This window comes from Silurus aristotelis, assembly GCF_946808225.1.
Source record: "Silurus aristotelis genome assembly, chromosome: 24".
In the NCBI taxonomy this organism is placed as follows: Eukaryota; Metazoa; Chordata; class Actinopteri; order Siluriformes; family Siluridae; genus Silurus; species Silurus aristotelis.
Window position 1 is genome coordinate 5,340,671 of NC_139597.1, and position 19,361 is coordinate 5,360,031.

General features: G+C 39.6%; 1 protein-coding gene across 24 annotated transcripts in view; it reads right to left on the reverse strand.

Moving 5' to 3' along the window:
* Window positions 1-1,951: 1,951 nt before the first annotated feature.
* shank3b (SH3 and multiple ankyrin repeat domains 3b) overlaps window positions 1,952-19,361 on the reverse strand; it is a 37,481-nt gene continuing 20,071 nt past the window's right edge. For 4 of the 24 annotated variants that reach the window (XM_083528721.1, XM_083528710.1, XM_083528727.1 and 1 more), the window contains 14 exons: window positions 16,186-16,444; window positions 15,301-15,464; window positions 11,604-11,717; window positions 10,808-10,883; window positions 10,269-10,351; window positions 10,030-10,154; window positions 9,813-9,948; window positions 9,624-9,704; window positions 8,777-8,797; window positions 8,338-8,474; window positions 8,125-8,227; window positions 6,092-7,976; window positions 5,858-5,887; window positions 1,952-5,428 (listed from right to left, as the gene is read on the reverse strand). In XM_083528721.1, the coding sequence (XP_083384847.1) occupies window positions 4,843-5,428; window positions 5,858-5,887; window positions 6,092-7,976; window positions 8,125-8,227; window positions 8,338-8,474; window positions 8,777-8,797; window positions 9,624-9,704; window positions 9,813-9,948; window positions 10,030-10,154; window positions 10,269-10,351; window positions 10,808-10,883; window positions 11,604-11,717; window positions 15,301-15,464; window positions 16,186-16,444 (3,800 nt within the window). In that variant the 3' untranslated portion in view covers window positions 1,952-4,842. Of the gene's footprint in view, window positions 5,429-5,837; window positions 5,888-6,078; window positions 7,977-8,124; window positions 8,228-8,337; window positions 8,475-8,776; window positions 8,798-9,623; window positions 9,705-9,812; window positions 9,949-10,029; window positions 10,155-10,268; window positions 10,352-10,807; window positions 10,884-11,603; window positions 11,718-15,300; window positions 15,465-16,185; window positions 16,445-19,361 lie in introns of all 24 variants that reach the window. The other 20 variants (XM_083528712.1, XM_083528711.1, XM_083528713.1 and 17 more) reach the window with 14 other exon arrangements.

Below are 19,361 nucleotides of genomic sequence, written 5' to 3' on the forward strand. Positions count from 1 at the left end.
CTAGTGAATGTATTAGTCAACTAGACTAGCATCTCTAATGTATTGGGTATAGAAGAAAAGATGCATCCTTTGTGCAGATATGTCTAGACAATTTGGCTGGCCAGAGGTCAGGGCCCATGTTTTCCTCCAGATGTTTCCTATTTGTAATATTTTCTTTTTTATTACTCACAGAACAAAAAGGAAGAACATACCACTATTGCAACTAGTACAGTAAAGAAATACAGGGTAAGGTTCACAGGTTTACCTTAAACAGATTGAACCTTTATTAATCTCTTGTAAATGGTTAGACGTTTAGAAAGAAAGGAAATGGCACAAATTATGCATATTGGTTTCATATTATTCTTTTATGCAAATCTTATAGCACAGATTTTATGATCACAAGGTTGTGAGTTCAAATTTCAGGACCACCTGCATGCCACTATTCGAACCTTGAGCCAGACCCTCATCCCTCAATTTTTCAGTTGTACAAACGAGATACCTGTAAGTCGCTTGGGAAACGGGTGTCCATCAAATGCCGTAAATATAAATGAAGTTAAGATCTGGAACCCATGATTCAGAACAAGAACTTTGATGGTTTATTAGCTACTTTAGCTTGGAGGACACTTTTAAAGTGAAAGCTGGATCAAAATCAACAACCAAATAGTACACAGGAAGAGTTCTTTCATACTGAGGATGAAATAAATGAACCTTCAGTGACGTTTTAGAATGTTCTCTACAAGGAAATGTCGAACTATGATACATTTAGCGGTTGCAATGGGAGGTGGTAGCAAAGTGGTTAAGGTATTGACCCTTGGATTAGAAGGTCATGAGTTCAAATCCAAGCACTACCAAGCTACCACTGCTGGGTCTTTGAGCAAGGCTCTTAACCATTAATTGCTCAGTTGTAAGTCTCTTTGGATAAGGGCGTCTGCCAAATACTATAAATGTCTTTGCTTATTAGGAGGAATTCATCTTCTAAAAAAAACATTCCAAAATAACTATTGTACCACCATTAAGTATTTCAATGTAGTTTCACTAAACAATGTGTAAGCTTGTGTTAATAAGCCTAGTTTCCTTGGGTTCATCCCCAAATCAGTATCAGTGTTTTATTTAAAGCAATATGGAACGCTGAATTCATCCTAGGTGGCAAGAGTAGTGTTGACGTTTCACAGCTCCCGAGTCCTGGCATGATCTTAAGCTCTGTGTTTGGGTTCCTGTCTGTGCAGATTTTGGCATATTCTTCCCATTTCCACATGAATTTCCTCTCAGTACTCTGGTTTCTTCCTAGAAACATGCTAGTAAGTAAATTGTTTTCACTAAAACGTGAATATATGTACATTTTACATTTTTGGCACATTATTTAATACCAAATTAAACATTTTGTAAACATCCCTGTTGTACTGTAATACAGGAAATTCAGCTTCAGGGTGAATCACATGGCTGGGTGGTGGCTTATTCTTCTATAACTCACAGCCATGAGTTTTATTCTTTAGCTGATTTAATATACACATTTGGTATCTATCAGTGAATTCTTTCTAATACTTTTTTCTCATGGTTCACTTTTAGGGATAAACAGCCTCATTTTTTTCCTGTGGTTAAGATACATGCATACATACATGGAGTTTCCTACATCCATAGTTTTAGATTATTATACAAAGGGGGAAGCAGCATGAATTATTCAAATGACTATAATAATAAAAATAATAAAATAAAAACAACATACAGTTTATCTGAGAGCAATTAAACCTAACCGTGCAGATTATCATATAGCTGCCAATTGCTCTAATACTGCTGATTTCTCTGAGTATAAACCACTCATCACTTATCAGTCACTGGCTGAAATGCTTAAATATGTGACCAGAACAGCAGAAGCAGTGACTCATCCTGCATCATCATAGACAGCCTTTTACTTGAATTAGTGTTTTGTTTTCTTTTAAATGAGGGGGTAATGCATTCAGACTTGCAATCGAGGTTTCATCATGTTTCCTTTATCCAAAAAGACCATCATACAAGGCATGTAGTTAAAGTTTCAACGTAAACACGTTTCGCAAGATGAAAACGTATTTTTAGAAAGCTGTGATGTTGGTCGTGACGCTTGCTTGCATCTGCATCTAGGTAAAACTGTATTCAAGTGTAAGATCCTGATCTCCCCGTGACCTTTTCGACCTCACATGACAAACTACACAGACAGAATAATCAATATTTTGTTTGCTTTTTGTTTTGTAATTGCTTCAAAGTATTGTTCACATATTCAGACGTCCGTAACACCACATCATCTCATCGTTTCAATCCAGCTTATTGGCTAAACATCAAGTGGTGTTGAGTGCAGTTTTGTGGAAGTCCAGGACTTGAACCATGGATAAACACAACACAGAAATGGCCCGGCTCTTTCATTTCATTTCACTTCATTTCACTTCATTTCATTTCATTTCATCCAGGATGGACAATGTGCCAAAATCACCCTCATAGCCATGAGCAATAAATTTAGAAATATAATTACATATTTGGGTACAATATTCTTTTGAAAACATACATGGTCAGACTTTAAATTACCAAATTGAATACAACAAATACATAAAAAAAAAAAAAAAAAAGTATAAAGGAAGAAGTCCTTTAAGTTCCTAAATCAAGTAAGTGGGTACCACACACTGACCAGTCATCATAGTAGTTCATTGCTTTAGCAACTCCACAGCTCTTACACGCTCAAGATCTGTTATAGCCTGATGGGATATTTCATCTATACTGAGGCTGCCAGCTGCATACTGGGCACTGTCAACCATCGATGAAGCTGTGTATCATTCTGTGTTTGAGTGGGATGTGTTTGTGCATCTGATAGGAAGAGAGAGAAAAGGAGAGAGCAAGAGAGAGCGAGAGAGAGAGAAAGAGCGAGAGAGCAAGGGAGAACAGCAGTGTTCTATGCAAATGGCTTATAAAAAAGTAGCACCCTCCACTTTGTGCAAATGTATCATCTGGATGAGAGGCAAGTGTGAGTCTCTTGAGTTACGTGGTAGGATTCTGGCGACAGATAGAAGTGAAATTTATCTTGCGTTCATCGTTAGAATCGAATGGATCGGGTTACTGGAATTCTCACTTACTTTGGTTTGTGTCAAAAGATTGGATTTAATTGTAAAGCGCATTATTGTGCTAAGGTTTGTACGTCATAAAAGGCAGATTTCAGGGCAACTGAGTCCCCAGATGTTTTCACAGCATTAAAAGAAAAGCCTTTTTTTTTTACATTTTAATAATTTTACCTTGTTTGTATTTTCATGGTTGGTGTAATAAAAAAAACCTGCCTCTTAGACTCCTTGATGTTTAGCGATAATTGTCACATACAAGCATCTTTCTTTTAAAATGTGCAAAATCGTGTCAGTCCACATGTGCATCATAAACACGATTAGCATGATTGTAAGCCCTTAAGTAGCATAAACGTTTGACTCAACCCAAGCCTGTTTTATACCAAAATTCCCAATTACACAAAAGAACATTCTATTAACCAAATAATGTTACAAATCGGCATTAAATCATGACACCTTGTTACTCCATCCAAAACACAAAAAGGTAACGAAACTGCTACCTACTCCCCATAGTATTTGAAGTGCCTCTCTAACTGAAAATAAATACTCAATATACAATCTCACCTCACATTTATTCATAAAGGACAAAAACCAATAAGCGGTGTTTTAACCTGATTCCTAAGTTAAACAAAGTTATTTCTTTACTGCAAATAGTTTTGATCTAAGAAATCACAAGGAATACTATAGGGGAGATAGTAACTATGATTGGGCTGATGCAATTATTTCATATTTAACTTAACAAAGATAAAATATGATAAAATAAACACACACAGGGCATAAGACGCATATTTCATTGAACACTCATACATTCTGTTTGAATATATACGCCCACATATATCATATACATATAAAACTGACTGTATTCCTGAAAATACTCTTCTTTATCAAATTTAGATGGCGGCAGTACTGTCTCAAGGCCACACTTGTATTATGAAAGGTTTGTTTCAGGGTTAAAGGTGCATTATGTTGGATTCTTACACTGAACATCATTGTAAATTATTGAAAAGTGATACTGTTTACTGACATGACAGTTAAACTTCAGTAGCTTCATGAACATTTTGCTATTCCATGCCTTTATTTCTTTATTTCATTATCGAATTAATTCATTTTATGCTACAAATGAGTACATTGTTACAAAAATCACAGACAGATTAGATAAGAAATAATAGTGGAACTGGTTCAAACATCCACACATAGTTTAGGTCTTACAGTAATAATAAATATGGCCTACTTGGTCAAGCAAAAATTGCTTAGAATTCGAATCCACATAGTGCACCTTTAAGGGGAGATTGTCACTTGTACACTTACAAGCCTCATCTAGTATGTTGTATGAAATTTTAAGTTTCCTGCAAGGCATTTTTGACTGAAACACTGTGAATAAATATCATGAATTGTAAACCCTGGGAACTTTGGAAGCATTGGCTTTAAAAGGTCTAAGTGCTCCCAACAGTGAATTACTGAGATCTTTACATTTACTCTTTGTAATATAGCAGCCATGCCAGTTCAGTCTATTAACTAGATGGATCCCTTCTGGGGCACGTGGCCCATCGATCAACTCATTTTTTAAACACAGCACAACAGGTCTACAGACTACACACCAATTGTGACTTAATAGCGTAAAGGTCTTACGCTTTGGGATTGTGCTTAAATGTGTTTAATCAAATGTATTAGTCATGAGGGAGGGCCTGTGTAAGGCTGAGGAATCATTTAGCCAGTTTGGCTACTGGCCTGCAAATGACAGTGGTACAATTTGGCAAGGACTTTATTTAACTCTATTCTCCCAAATTTATTAAGCTCCTGAGCTCTCCAACAGCTGTTTAAGTGCACGCTCAATGTTCATCCGGTGGCCCACCCGTGTCACCCCCAATTCAGCTAAATCGTCCTTCGTGAGCGCAGGTAGATGCGCACCTTCAATTTCATGCTCTACAAAGCGGGCACGATGCTCCCCTAGTCCCACACTCTCTAACCACTCGCCCACATCATACTTGCTCCACAGAGCAAGAGGGCGCTGTCTGAAGGGCCGAAGGGCCAGGAGTGGAGCACCCAAAACTGGTGAGGGACAGGGGGAGGCACAGGGCGATGGGGAAGGGGAGCGGCTGCGGGCACGAGCACTGGCACTCCGCATAACAAAGCGCACCTCCTTGGGCTCCTGTGGGAGGCTCAGGCTGGAGGACTTGAGAATAGTATGGTGGTGATGGTGATGGTGGTGGGGACCAAATGCACGCATTGGCCCCAGAGGCTCACTTCGCTCTGGAGTGGCCCCAGGGCTGGGTGTCCTGCGGGTAACTGGGTAGCGGCTGCCCGGGCGGATGGTGAAAGTGGTGCCATAGTTCCTTTGTGAGATGGTGTGGAGCTCACCAAGGCTGCTGAAGAGTCTGACAGGCAGAAACAGGGGTTTGGGAGGGCAAGTTAAATAATTTAACCAAAATCCTCAGTGCAGAAAAAGACATTATATTTGACGGTACAATATCTTAATATGAAGACAGTATACTTAGTTAGTGATGTAGGCAGAACAGTTAGTATGCAGTTCTATTTATGGCTTCACAATTTTCATTTTCAACCACATTTGGAAAAACTACCTCAGGGTATAGCTGAAAGCCCTACTTGGTTGCAAATATACAATTTACAGTATATCTAATGCTTTAAGCTAAGAAAGCATAGTATTAGTCAATTTATGGATTTAATATGACTTTAATAAAAGCCATGCACAAAAGTTGCAGGTTTCAGTAATGAAGCTGTAAAGTATTTTAGTGAAAGTTAGTTGGTAGAAGAGGTTGCTTTTACCCACAGAGCTAATAACCTACGATTTACTCTCTTCTCCATTCTCCTTACATCTGCAAGGACATATAGAGACACATATATAGGTGTGTTATGTGCTTGCGTGAGGTGTGTAAACGAAACCTGTATAACACTAACAGGCGTGTTCAGTGGTGGTATGTGCTGCTCAACAGTTGAGAAGACTGCTGTGGTACATGCAAATATGTGAACCATTAAGGCCAAGTGTCTGCAATGATTTTTGACTCACAGTAGCTTCTTACCTGGCGCCACCCACTGGTGACCTTCTGCCAGGGTCTAGGGCTCCCATTGGTGGCTCCTCGCCTAGAGAATGTGAATCTTTACTTAGTAACTCTGCTCCCATTGCAGCAGGCCTACTATCATCACCTATGCCCACTTGAGCCCTAGGCTCCTCCCCCCAGAGTTTAGATCGTCTTTGGAACAGGTAGCGTGGGCGAACCGGGCCTGTGCTGGGTGGGTGTGGAAGCAGCTCACTGTCTGACGACTGTTTAAGCAGTGGGTCCCTGAGATGGGCGGGGCGGCCGCGGCCCACCCCACAACGTGGCTTGCTGGCATGGGCGGAGTCTGTGCTCTCTGACGACAAGGTGGACATGCTAGAGACTGTGGAAACAGTACTTGTAGTCTCCATGTGGGGGTCCTCGACACCGGAGTCTGCAGTGGAATCACTTGCTTTGCCAGAGGAGATCTTTGCTATAGAAGGCCTTGGAGATGCACCTGGAGAAATGCTGATAGTGACTTTGGGTGTTTCCTTTATTAAAAGGCCATTGGCAAAAGGTTGAGGGGGTGGGACTATGCCAATCTTGCGGAGCTCCTCCCTTGTTTCTTCATCACTAGATGAGAGAAGTGCAGGGGGCAAGGTGACTGTGTAGGGCTCTGCTTCCTCCTCTGAACTCATCGTCATGCTCCGCCCTGCCAGGTTTGAAAGGGTCGGGGCAGGTGAAGGCATGGAAGGTGGAACTACTGGTTGACTGTGATCTGTGTCAATCAATGCTGATTGGACAATCTGCACGGTTGGTGTCACGATGGACTCCTCCAGACTTCGCCCAGATACAGGGCTGCCATTTGTCACTGGACTAGCAGTTTCTGTCGTGATGCTTACAGGCTCTTCCCTCCAGGAATCAGAAGGTGAAGCCTCAAGAGCAGCAGGTGGCGTGACTCCTCCCTCTGTCTCTGGTCTCTCCACAACTCTGCCCTGAGTGGGTGATGGTGAGGGAGTGGGAGTGGGAGTTGGTGTAGTACGTCCACTAAGTGCTCGCTCTCTTGCAGCCAAAGCAAGTGCTAATGGAGAGGAGGGGTCCAATGGACGGCCCGTGAGAGGATGTATAAATGTGGAACCTCCTGGTGGCAGACCAGGAGAAAGCATAGGTGCTGGAGGGGGCAGCTCAGCCAGCTCATCCACTGAATGTGACTGGGATAGTAAGGGGGTGGTTTGAGGCTCGGTGGTGCTTCCCTCAACAGAAAGGAACACACTGGTCCTGCGACGAGCTCCTGGAGGTGTAATCCTAGCCCTCTCAGAGAGCACCTGCTGCTGGAACTGCTCTGCTCGGCTGCTGTGAGGGATTCGAGCTCCTCCTAGGGGAGAAGGATCCCTACCAGTACCAGCCTGGGCGGCTGTGCCCTCCTCAACCTGACCTTGTTTGACCAGTGGACTCTTTCTGCGCTGGGGCTTGGTAGGGGTATAGACTGCACTTAGTCGACCCACATTGGCATATGGGTTCTCCACAGCCTGGCCACGCCTACGACCACGCTCAGGAGGAGCTGCCCCAGAGGTAGGTGTTGCTGGCCTGGGAATGGGGGCGGGCTCTACTGGAAGGTGGGTGGTGTCCTGAAGAATAATCATAGAACGTGCCTTCCTCTGGCGGTCTGTTGTGACAGGACCATGGAGCTTGGGCTCTGCACCTGGCCGGAAGCTTGAACGAGTCTGATTGGCTGCACGTGTTGGGGGTGGAGGAGGCAAGAAAGATGGGGGAGGACCCGATTCCAGGAAGTATGGTGTAGGAGGTGGAGGAGGTGCAGTTTGTGGTGGAGGTGGAATACTGTCTTGTCGAAAGCTGTCAGTCATTGAGGAGCTTCTTGGAAAGCGGTGCTCCCCAATTAAAGCAGATATTCTTTCATCTTCTGGTGCACCTGAATCAAATGAATGATGTTTGTCAGATATGAAGCTTGAATAAATTTTATGTGTTTGACAAGTAAAATTTTTGAGATATGATATAAAAAAAAAAAACTGACTGTGCAATCACGTGCCCACATACAGTAACAATATTTATGGTTTTACCAAATGATTTGGTTCTGGTCATCCCGTGCAGTTGCATGTGACTTTTATCCACACCAAGTGACACACCAGGAGATATTTGCATCCCTTGCCTTTCCAACAAAGACTGCACACACAGAAAAAAAACAGCTTAAGCAGAAAAGTTAAAGTATTATATTTATCATGTATTATCATGTTGATCTGATCATCTGATATGCATATGTTTGTATATTTTACACTAATCTCGGCCTGTGTGATACGTCGGCTAGTCGGTCTCTGTTTCACAGTGGCTGCTCTGGAGTCTGCGTCTGAAGGCCGTTGCCTCATCACCACTACTGTCTCTTTTGGAGAACTCAGCATCTCATCCAACTTCTCTGTAGGGAACACACCAAAAACCACACACTCAAATTTTTTTTCAAAAAGACCCTTTTGTAAACAGTCAGACACCTCACCAAGCTTTGTTCACAAAACACACATTGAAGCACAAACATAATTTCAATGTCAATCTCAATGCCATTGCCACCCATAAATGCAATCTAAAATACTGAATACAAACACAAACGTGTATACAAAAAACACACATGCTTTTTCACAATGTACACATACAGTACAATTTAACATCACACAGTACACACCACAGAAAATACCCCCAGCATACTGAATGTTTTTTTCTTACCTCCCCTTCTTCTCCTTGATGCTTGTAGGTAAGAAGCAGGTATGAATCAACGTGAATCAATTGAAACAAACTGAGTGAATATTGATAATATGAACTGACACTTGGTTCTCTTTTGGCACTGCTATATATTATACCCATGTCAAAGTTTGACAAGAAGAAACCACAGCACAGCAGAATTTTTGCATTTTTTAAAACATTTACATTTATTTCATTTGGCAGACACTTTTATCCATTCCTTATCTTATCTCATTCACACAACTGAGCAGTTGAGAATTTTGTTTAAGGGCCCAGCAGTGGCAGTTAGGATTTGAACTCATGACCTTCTGATAGGAAGACTAACATCTTAACCACTAAACTACCACCTCTCCTTACCCCAATTATCACACTCATCAGTTTCAGATATTCTACTTCCTTGTACTAATAATAATAGTGCTAGTAGTAGTAGTCTTAGTTGCTATAAGTAGAGTAGAAGACCAAAAATCATGAAAACACATAAACCCCAAACCATGTTATGGACAAATTATATGGATAAATAAATGGACACAACAGTATAAGTATAATATACTGTATGGTATAAGATGATTAACCCCCCCAAAAAAATATCAAAGGAATCCCATTGTAATCGAGATAACAATAATATACTATAAACTTTTATTCAAATCCAACTTTAAAGCATTTTTCCATAAAGCAGACATTACATGTCTCCCATATATAATCTTTCATTATGTCAAGCTTGTGTTAACCTCGGTATTCTATTGCTATGGTTATGTTTAAATGGTTTAAGGCTCATGTGTGTGTGTGTGTGTGTGTGTGTGTGTGTGTGTGTGTGTGTGTGTGTGTGTTTTACCCATCTCTTCCAGCTCTGCGGTCATGCTTTTGGAGCGCAGGGTTAGGCTCGTGCTGGGGTCTCTCTTGGGTGGTGGAGGAGCTGATAGGCCATCAAACAAAACAAATAACATATAAAAACTGCTCATTACAGCGGAGTGGGATTCTTAGAGATTCTATGTGGTGTGTTTTGCGGAATTTGGATACATACCCTTTTTGCGAACTACGTCTCCGGTGTCGGGTTTTCGGGTCACTGACACCACTTTCATAAGAAGACGACTCCCACCTTGCCGAATCAGAGAGACCACTTGCCGATGGCCCACTTTTACTACACTGACCCCGTTCACCTGGGTTCCAGAGAATAGCAGTTTTATTCTAACAGCTCTTACTAACTTACTTTACAGGCTTTTAATCCCATAGCTCCTCACCTCAATTAGGAAATCGCCAGTTCGTAGCCCCGCCCTCCATGCAACCCCATCCAGATCTACTGACTCCAGATATTGCAGCGCAGGAAACGCAGGAGTTGGAGTAAATTCTTCAATTGGAGTTTCAGCTGGTAGTAATAGAGACCAGACACACATACAGCACAATTGCCATATAATAAGCATGTGTGTATATATTGACAGGTGGGCGCTGTGAGAGAAATATCCATTTACGTTTCCATTACCTTTAGCCCCTCGAAGAACAAAGCCAAATCCCTCACTGTCTCTCTTTTGTAGTGTGGCAGTTTTTTCTTCAATTACATAATCACTGAAGACACAGGTTAGTGATAAAACATAAATTTTGCATCATCTTCATTACAAAAAAAAAAGAAATCAATCTGGTGTGCTTGCTTTCTACAAGAGATCAGGTTTTTGAGTGAGTGCACGATCACGACTAGATTCTCATATATTTAATAGAAAGCTCATATTTTATAGCACTATATCTGTGTGTGTAATAACAATTGTGTAACCGATTCTGCTGATTGTCACATTTCATATTTGTATAAAACAGAACATTTTTCATGGTGAAAAACACAATGCCAAGCATGTGTAGAGTAAATATGAGTGTTCAAGCCTTTTTTACCACGTTGAACTCTAGTACATGTTACAAACACATTTGGACAATGTCCAATGGGAAAGCCCTATTTAAATAAAACTAAACTGAAATGAACTGAACTAAATTCAAACCAGAATTTATTGAAAAGAGGAATAAGAAAGTGTGTACCTGTAGGAGGAATAATTATCATAGGAGCCAACTGTGTAATGTCTAAAAAGCCTCTTGGTGCGATCTTCTCTCGTTTCTGTGAAACAAAACTATTTCAGGTCTCACAAAATACCGAATACTATCATGATAATCCTTATGTGTGTATATGTTCAACAGTTCATGTATGAATTCACCCCCGTGTTGTTCTATACAGTATATGTGAAAATCCATCAGACATTATTGTGACCGAAATAGTTTTTCTGTTAACAACATTCTCTGCGTTAAATGTTGACTATACAATGTAGAATGTTTTTTATTTCCATCTTAGGAGCCAGTCTAACAAACATGATGCAGTAGAAATAGTATTTATGGCTATAACTAATATCATTCAATCAATATATAGTACTGTAGTTGCTTCTAGAAAATCAGTGTGTTGGTATCTTTCAGTAGAAATGCGTTTCAAATGCGAATCTTTAGGTGTCATTTTCTCCTATTTCAGTTTAGGAAGAAACTAGATTTTAACATTTCAAAACTGGTTGAGAAACATAATATTATTTTACTATGTGAAGATGAATATAAATTTTTTTTCCTCATGTACACTTCAAGAGTTTAAAAACAAAGGGAATTGACTTCACGAATGAAATTCATATTTTAATGATATTTGAATCTGAATATGTTAATGATATTTAAATCTGAAAACCTCTTTTACATTTTTAAGTAAGATTTAGGAAATTTTATTTACACCCCATCCCCCAAAAGCTCTTGATATGCATTATGCAATAATATAATAAAAGTATGTGTATGTGTATAATCTTACCTAGTCGGGGGTCGTACTGTCTCAGCTGAACCTCCTCTACGCAGTGAGCAGGAAACCAACCGGTTCGTCCTTTAACTGAGCCTTCCCAAAATCCTCCTTCACCTATACTGAGCACTAGGGGAGAAAATGGGTCATCAAATATGGTTTCCAAAGTTTTATAAAGATTGCACTCAGATATCATTAAAAAAAACTTAATGATGTTTTATTATAACCCTTAAAGTCCTTAAATGATTTTTACTGAACATTTTATTTTCCATCTATTACAAATGACAATATTAAGGAATGTGTGTCTGGGAGCTGGAAGTTTGATAGGTTAAAGAAGTAAGAAACACAACCTTTATTATAATGATCATCAGGGGGTAAGGGTGGGCAGAGGTGCTCAATTTTGCATCTTGCCCACCCAATCAAAGTTTGATTTTATTATTTTAGCCAATGGAAAAAATTACCAAGATACCAGCATGATTTCTAACTATTGATTGGGTGGGAAGCCTACAGCCAAACACAAAATCCCACCCCAGCTGCACAGAACAGTTTTTCACCACTGGCCTCATACTACTTTCAGTTCGAAGCACTTACAAGCTTTAGCTCCATACTGGCTTCTTGTACAATGTGTCTACTGTTTTGCAGCAGCTACTGAATGCTCATTTGACCGTCATTAAATCGTATTGAATTTTATTCAACTGTCGTTTTAAATTGTCGTGTGTATGTTTTTTTAAGCCTATAAGCAAACCTAGTGCTGCATGTATCTGTAGAGATGCTGCTGTTAGCACATCAGAGACTACATCTAATTTCATTTTATCCTCCACAAGCACTAAACCCTCCTAAACCCATGCTGTCGTGCCATGTTGCATAAAAAAAAGATGAATTTAGTGATCTTGGCCATGAGAAATGCATAACAAATACTTTAGACATTAATACATTTTTTTGCCAAGGGAAACAGGAGATTAATGCTGTAGATAGATGGATAGATGGATGGATGGATAGATGGACAGAACAACAATTTAGGATATAACTGATAAACAATACATAAAGTTTCCGGTTGCTGTAATAAAGTGAGAAAAAAAATTATATATATATATATATATATATATATATATATATATATATATATATATATATATATATATATATATATATATATATATATATATATATATAGTTATACAGTATCTCACAAAAGTGATTACACCCCTCACATTTCAGCAACAATTTTAGTATATCTTCCCAAGGGACAATACTATAAAAATGAAACTTGAATATATTTTAAAGTAGTCACTATAAAGCTTGTGTAGCAGTATAGATTCACTGTCCTTTAAAAATAAATTAACATACAGCTAGGACTGTAATTGAATAATCTGAATACAAACATTTAGTGAGGCAAATTATGTGATGCTTTGTTTAGTCCATTTAACTGCACACGGAGCACTGTGTTTCCACACGGACCATTATTACTGGCACACCACCCGCTAAACTCTGAAGCACTCTGGACAGGTAAACACAGAAGACACTATTTAATTTTCAATTCCAATTTTCAAATGTGTAAAGCTTTCTGGCACTACAAGAGGGGGTGATGCTCCCTGATTGGCAAAAAAAAAAAAGAGTCGGAATTGTGAGAAATAGAAGTAAGAATTTGCAAGAAGAAAAAGTTGGATTTAGGAAAACATTTTTTTTGTGGCGGAAATTGGCTTCTATAAATTCGTGCTAAAGAAAACGACAGAAAGTTGTCAAATTTTGAGACATTTCAAACTAAAACATAAACACCCTACTTTTTTGGAGTAATCTGAAATTTATTTGTATATTTGTATTTATCCATTTTGCATTCTGATGTAATATGGCAATTAAATGCACTATATGGGTTTAGTTTTCACAGATATTCTTGTATGCAATTTCAGCAATAAAATGTAGATTTTTCTACAAAGGAAACAAATTGCTTGTTTATTTTAAGAGACCTGTCTTTTAAAATAAAAAGAAGTATACATGTTTTTTTCTTGTATATTTAGTTTTGCTCTTAAAAAAAGAAAAAGTACTTCTTATAAGATTTCTCGATTAATTGATGGACTAATTGGTAGAATACTCGATTACTAATATAATCTATAGCTACAGCCCTACATACAGCCATTATTGTCAAAATAGTTGGCAACAAAACTGAGTACACCCTAAGTGATAACAGCTGTACGTCGTTTAACCATGCAAAGCCACATTTCCTATTCATCATGTTTATATTTTTGTCTGCTTAAAAAGACCATACAAATTTGTTTATCTTGTATTAGAGCAGTTGAAATTTGGTGCAGATGCCGAAGGTCCGCTTGTCAGTGCTCAGACCATACGCCGCACACTGTAGCAAGTCGGTTTGCACGGCTGTCGTCCCAGAAGGAAACCTCTTGAACAGTTTGCTGAAGACGGCCTGCCCAAGAGCATGGATTACTGGAACCATGTCCAGTGGTCTGATGAGACTAAGATAAACCTGTTTGGCTCAGATGGTGTCCAGCATGTGTAGCGACTCCCTGGTTAGGAGAACTGAAAAAATTGTGTCTTGCCTACAGTCAAACATGGAGGTGGTAGCTTCATGGTCTGGGGCTGCATGAGTGCTGCTGGTACTGGGGAGCTGCGGTTCATTGAGGGAAAAATGGATGTACTCTGACATTCGGAAGCAGAACATGCTGCCCTCCCTTCAGAAATGGCAGTTTTCCAACATAATAATGACCCCAAACACACCACCAAGATGACACCTGCCTTGCTGAGGAAGCTGAAGGTGAAGGTATGTCTCCAGACCTGAACCCTATTGAACACCTGTGGGGCATCCTCAAGCTGAAGGTGGAGAAGCAGCATGTGTCTAATATCCAGCAGCTCCGTGATGTCATTATGGAGGAGTGGAAGAGGATCCCAGCAACAACCTGTGCAGCTCTGGTGAATTCCATGCCCAGGAGAATTAAGGCAGTGTTAGATAAGAATGGTGCTCACACAAAATACTGACACTTTGAACAAAGTTTTGACGTATTTATTTTTGTTGCCAGCTATTAAGACAATAATGGCTGTATGTTGAGTTATTTTCAGAGGTCAGTAAATCTGTACTGCTATACAAACTGCACATTGACTACTCTAAAATATATCCAAGTTTTATTTCTATAGTATTGTTCCCTTGAGAAGATATACTGAAGTGGTTGCTGAAATGTGAGGGGTGTACTCATTTTTGTGAAATACTGTATAATGTTCTGATTCCGTTGTTAAGTAATGAATTGAGAAAAAAAAGTTCTGTAAATGTGGAAAAAGGAATTTTTGAATTAGATTTTGTCTAATTTTGTAAATATTACTTTTTGTGAGAACTGAATTAGGTGAGGGGGCCACTACCACCGATTGCCCACCTACTGTATTATTTGTACCAGACCACCACATTGCCCTGATGATCAAATAGAGAATATCTGTGTAAATCTTTTCTATCATATAGAAAGAAGTTCACAGCCATGCTACAGCATCCCTAGAGTTTGAACCTCTCAATGATATTGTATAATAACGATTAGTTTTACTGTAGTAAGTTATATTTATTAATTTTTATTGTGTTTTCAGTAAATCTGCTATGATTTACAGAATTATTCTCATTCTGTTTCTCATTCGGTTTAATATTTAATATACAGAATTTTTTACTCAAAAATGGCAACCTTGCTTTGGAACATACTTACATACTGCAAAACAGACTGACCTTTGACCCTCTCCCCGCGGTTGAGTGTGATCTCACCCTCACCCTGCGGAGTGTGTGAGCTGACAGCGATGAAGGTACGGCCAGGCACCGCGCTGTAGAGCCTCCGCTTTGGCCCTCGCGATACAGCAGGGGGACTGGGATCCCTCTGCACAGGACTGCCAGGGCTGCAACACACACAGACACACACACATGCACAAATACACATATACATCAAATAAATAGATCGCGTTTCTCATCTCATCTCTTTTTTTTGAAGGTAGAGAGGACTAGCGTTTTAGGTTCTTCCAAACACTGCAAATGATGTTTCACTGAAACCGGGGATTACACTGCAGTAGGAGAAGAGGAATGAAATCCTGGAGGGTGTCCTTAAAAGCATGTCAGAGTAAAATGATGAGAAGTGGTAATACATTTGCTACCAATTTGGTAACACTGCAACATTCATTGCGGAGATTTTTTTTTACCTGCTCTTTGGGGCATTTATAAGAAATGAATGTTCATCTGCTTGACTGGTTTAAAGGGGCAATTTGTTGCCTGTGCATCGAAAAGCTACAGAAATAAAAACATGCCACTGTTAAATTATTAAAAATACATATAAGCAGCTCTTACTGGGCCAGAAAAAATCTAACTAGTGAATTAAATAGCATGGTGATATTGTAAATCATTAGAGAATAACCCAAACTAAGTTTGTTCTAACTTGATGTCCTTGATGAAATCCCAGACGTGGTAACACACGTAGTCAGAATAGAGCCAGTTAGCAACATTAGTCTCGAAATGTTTTGATACCACCTTGTAAATATTTAAATACTGAGCCTAACATCTGAATAATTATTTGCAAGTATAATCTGTACTGAAGTACTTATTCTATTCCAGGGTGATGAAGGGTACCTGAGATGTCCACGTGCTTGTCTCCTGAGGCTGCGTGTGTGTCCCCCCTGTGGGCTGTGTGGGCTCGGATTGATGTTATCAGGCTCTAGAGGAGGCAGGCTGTGTAGTGAAGGGGCTGGTGAGGGTGCGGGCAGACTCTCGTCCAGTGCGTTATCGCTGGCCGAACGCATCAGGGAGCGGCGCGGGGACACACACACCCCACGGCGCCGAGACGAGTATGAGGGGCTCTCCCTGAAAGGCACTGCAACAGAGAGACAGTCTCACACACATACACACCATCGACTCATGGTCACGTACGTATACACTGAGTCGAGCGTCTGTGTATTCTCTGCGGTTTCCGGTGAACACGGTGCGTAGATGGCAAACATGCAGCTAACACACACACATTTACAACACATACGCACACACCCACTCACTCCAACAACTATTACAAGGTTATAACACATCTGGGCATTATTCAACATGCCTTGACCGTTCCCAATTCCATGCCAGGTGATTTGAAGTATATAATATAGATATCATTTATAGAACAGCACCTCAAGACATCGAGATGATGCCCTTTTGGCACTCGAGAGATTCTACAGAAAAGATTTGCGCAAGTGGATTGAACAGGTGTTACAGAAAAAATTCATGGACAACCCAGAGACTGAGCAAAGAAATCTTCAGGATACAGAGAATACACAGAAAACACATTACACACACACACACAAACAGTCTATATAGTGATTACAAACAGATGACTCACAGATTACATTAAGATCAGTGAGAGAAGAGATCAGTGAGATTCACAATGAGACGGTGTATAATGATGGCTGGTACATAATTAAAGCAGAGATTAAATACTGTATATTCAATAATTCGGCAAATACTTTCTTTCATAATCCACTTTTAAGATTTTATTGACAGTCAACAAATCACTAACACTGTGAACAAGCAGCCGAGAAACAGCAACGCTGTGGTTTGGATTATTCTTTAATTTCAAAAAATCTGATTTTTCATGAAGGTGTTGATTCATTTTCTATAACAACTGCTCTGTGGAGTGCCGGCTGTAACATAAATCACAGATCCGCATCCATGCTCATATTAACGTTTCTATAGTAACATCTAATTCACACACTCAGTTTCTTCTTAGTGGGGTCATGAGTGAGGGAAAGAAAGGCTGGTGAGGGAACAACTGGTCAAAGCTGCTATCTTGTGATTATACGAGAACTACCTTGAAATTTCACAACACTATATGTAAATATAAATTAATTTAAAAATGGATCATTTGTCATCATTTACAGATTTTCTACTCATGAACTCAGATTTTTCACAAATTGCTGCCCTACAGACAACCCTATTACAATCTTCAGTATAATAGAAACTATCCAAGGAACAATGGGTACGATGTGGGAATACACCCAAGTGGGACACCAGTCCATTATAAGGCAGCATGCACACACATTCAATGACTCATTCACACCAGGGCAATTTAGAGTCACCATGCAAATGTTTGGCACATTTGGGAGTTGTGAGAAAGCAAAAAAAAAAAAAAAAACCAGACAATACCCCAAGTTCATAGTGTACTTTGAATACATAAATCCTTTTGGTGCCATGTTAAGAATCTGTTGATAGCTGCTTCACGACAGTCTATATCCGGTGTTTTTAATGTAGAGTATTTAAATTAAGAAATCTGAAGCTACTGTATAGAGCATCATTAATTAATGAAATGGGGCAAAGTAATCTTTTTTTTTTTTTTTTATCAGCTGGATAACACCTATGATTTACTATAAGAAGTACAATTTAACACAAGTAATATTCAATATTTTATTCAATCCACTGGCAATAGTGGCACCTCTTCTATGTTTGTTGAAAGACGTGCATGTTCCTTTTGTTTCTATGCAACAAACTACCCATAATATCCGGACTATTAAGCGCACCCATATTTACCCACTGAATTTGACAAAGATTTTTATTTTAAACATAAATAAGCTGCACCTGTCTATAAGCCGCAGGTGTCTACACTGAAAATAATGAACTTTACACAGGCTTTAATGAAAGACAGTGCCTGTTACATGGTGTAACGGGTGAAATATGTTGTGGCTCCTTTAAGAGCAGAGCGACATTTTGGGAATAGCCTGCCGCCGCATTTTCCGGTATTACTGCATGTGTGCAAGACCGAGGAATATGTCCCTATTATTTTCTGATTCTCATTTCTAAGTATCTTTGACTAACCCCTAACGCTGTTGCCAGGAAAAATAAAAAAGCACGAGTTTTGGAAACCTGTCTGTGATTATATGATTTCTGTTGCAACTGGAGTTAGCGAGCTCTCCCTTCACCCAGACTCAACGCGTTACAACGGCTTGTATCTAAACAGTAGCCTACCAAGAAAGTCATTGTTCACTGTCTTCCTCCTTCCTTTCACAACTATTTCTCTCGGGAGTTTATCTTTTGGCATCGTCGTGTGTTTAAAAAAAACGATGGCGTGCAGCTCAGAACACAGGTGAGGTGCGTTTTTTCGTTTCTGTTCGGAAATTTCATTGGTCTAATGTTATGTCGCTCAGTTTTTTGGCTTGAAGTTTGTAAAACCGGGAAAACCCCAGGAAAAATTCATAAATAAGCCGCTTCGTTGTTTAAGCCACGGGGTTCAAAACGTGGGAAAAAAGTAGCAGCTTATAGTCCGAAAAATACGGTATGTCTTTTTACAGTATGTAGATTTACTTTGACCAAACAAATATATAAATGTACAGAAGTTACACGTTTATTAAAATAAATCCTTCCTTAGCATGAATACCATACTTTGCCATGCCTCTTATAAAATTAGCCAAAGATGTTCTTCACTACCTGGAGATTTCTTTCTGACCTTGCTATCCAGTTCATCCCAGAGCAGTTCAATAGGATTTAGGTGTAGCGACTGGGCAGACCGTTCCATGCTAGATAACACTCCAGCTGACTGTTTGCTCTCTAAATAATGCTGACAGAGATCGGATGTACTCTTCAGGTTTTTTTTTTTGTGTGGTGAAATTGGTTAAAATTAGCTGCAGTCCAGATAAAATTGAATGGTGTAGTATGGGATGGTAGCCATGTTGGTTCAGTGTTCCTTTTACCTGGAATAAGTCTCTGACCTTCCCTGCGCCAAAAAAACCCCTAACTATTAAGTTTTCACCTCGATGTGTGACTTTGGAGGTGAAGCAGTC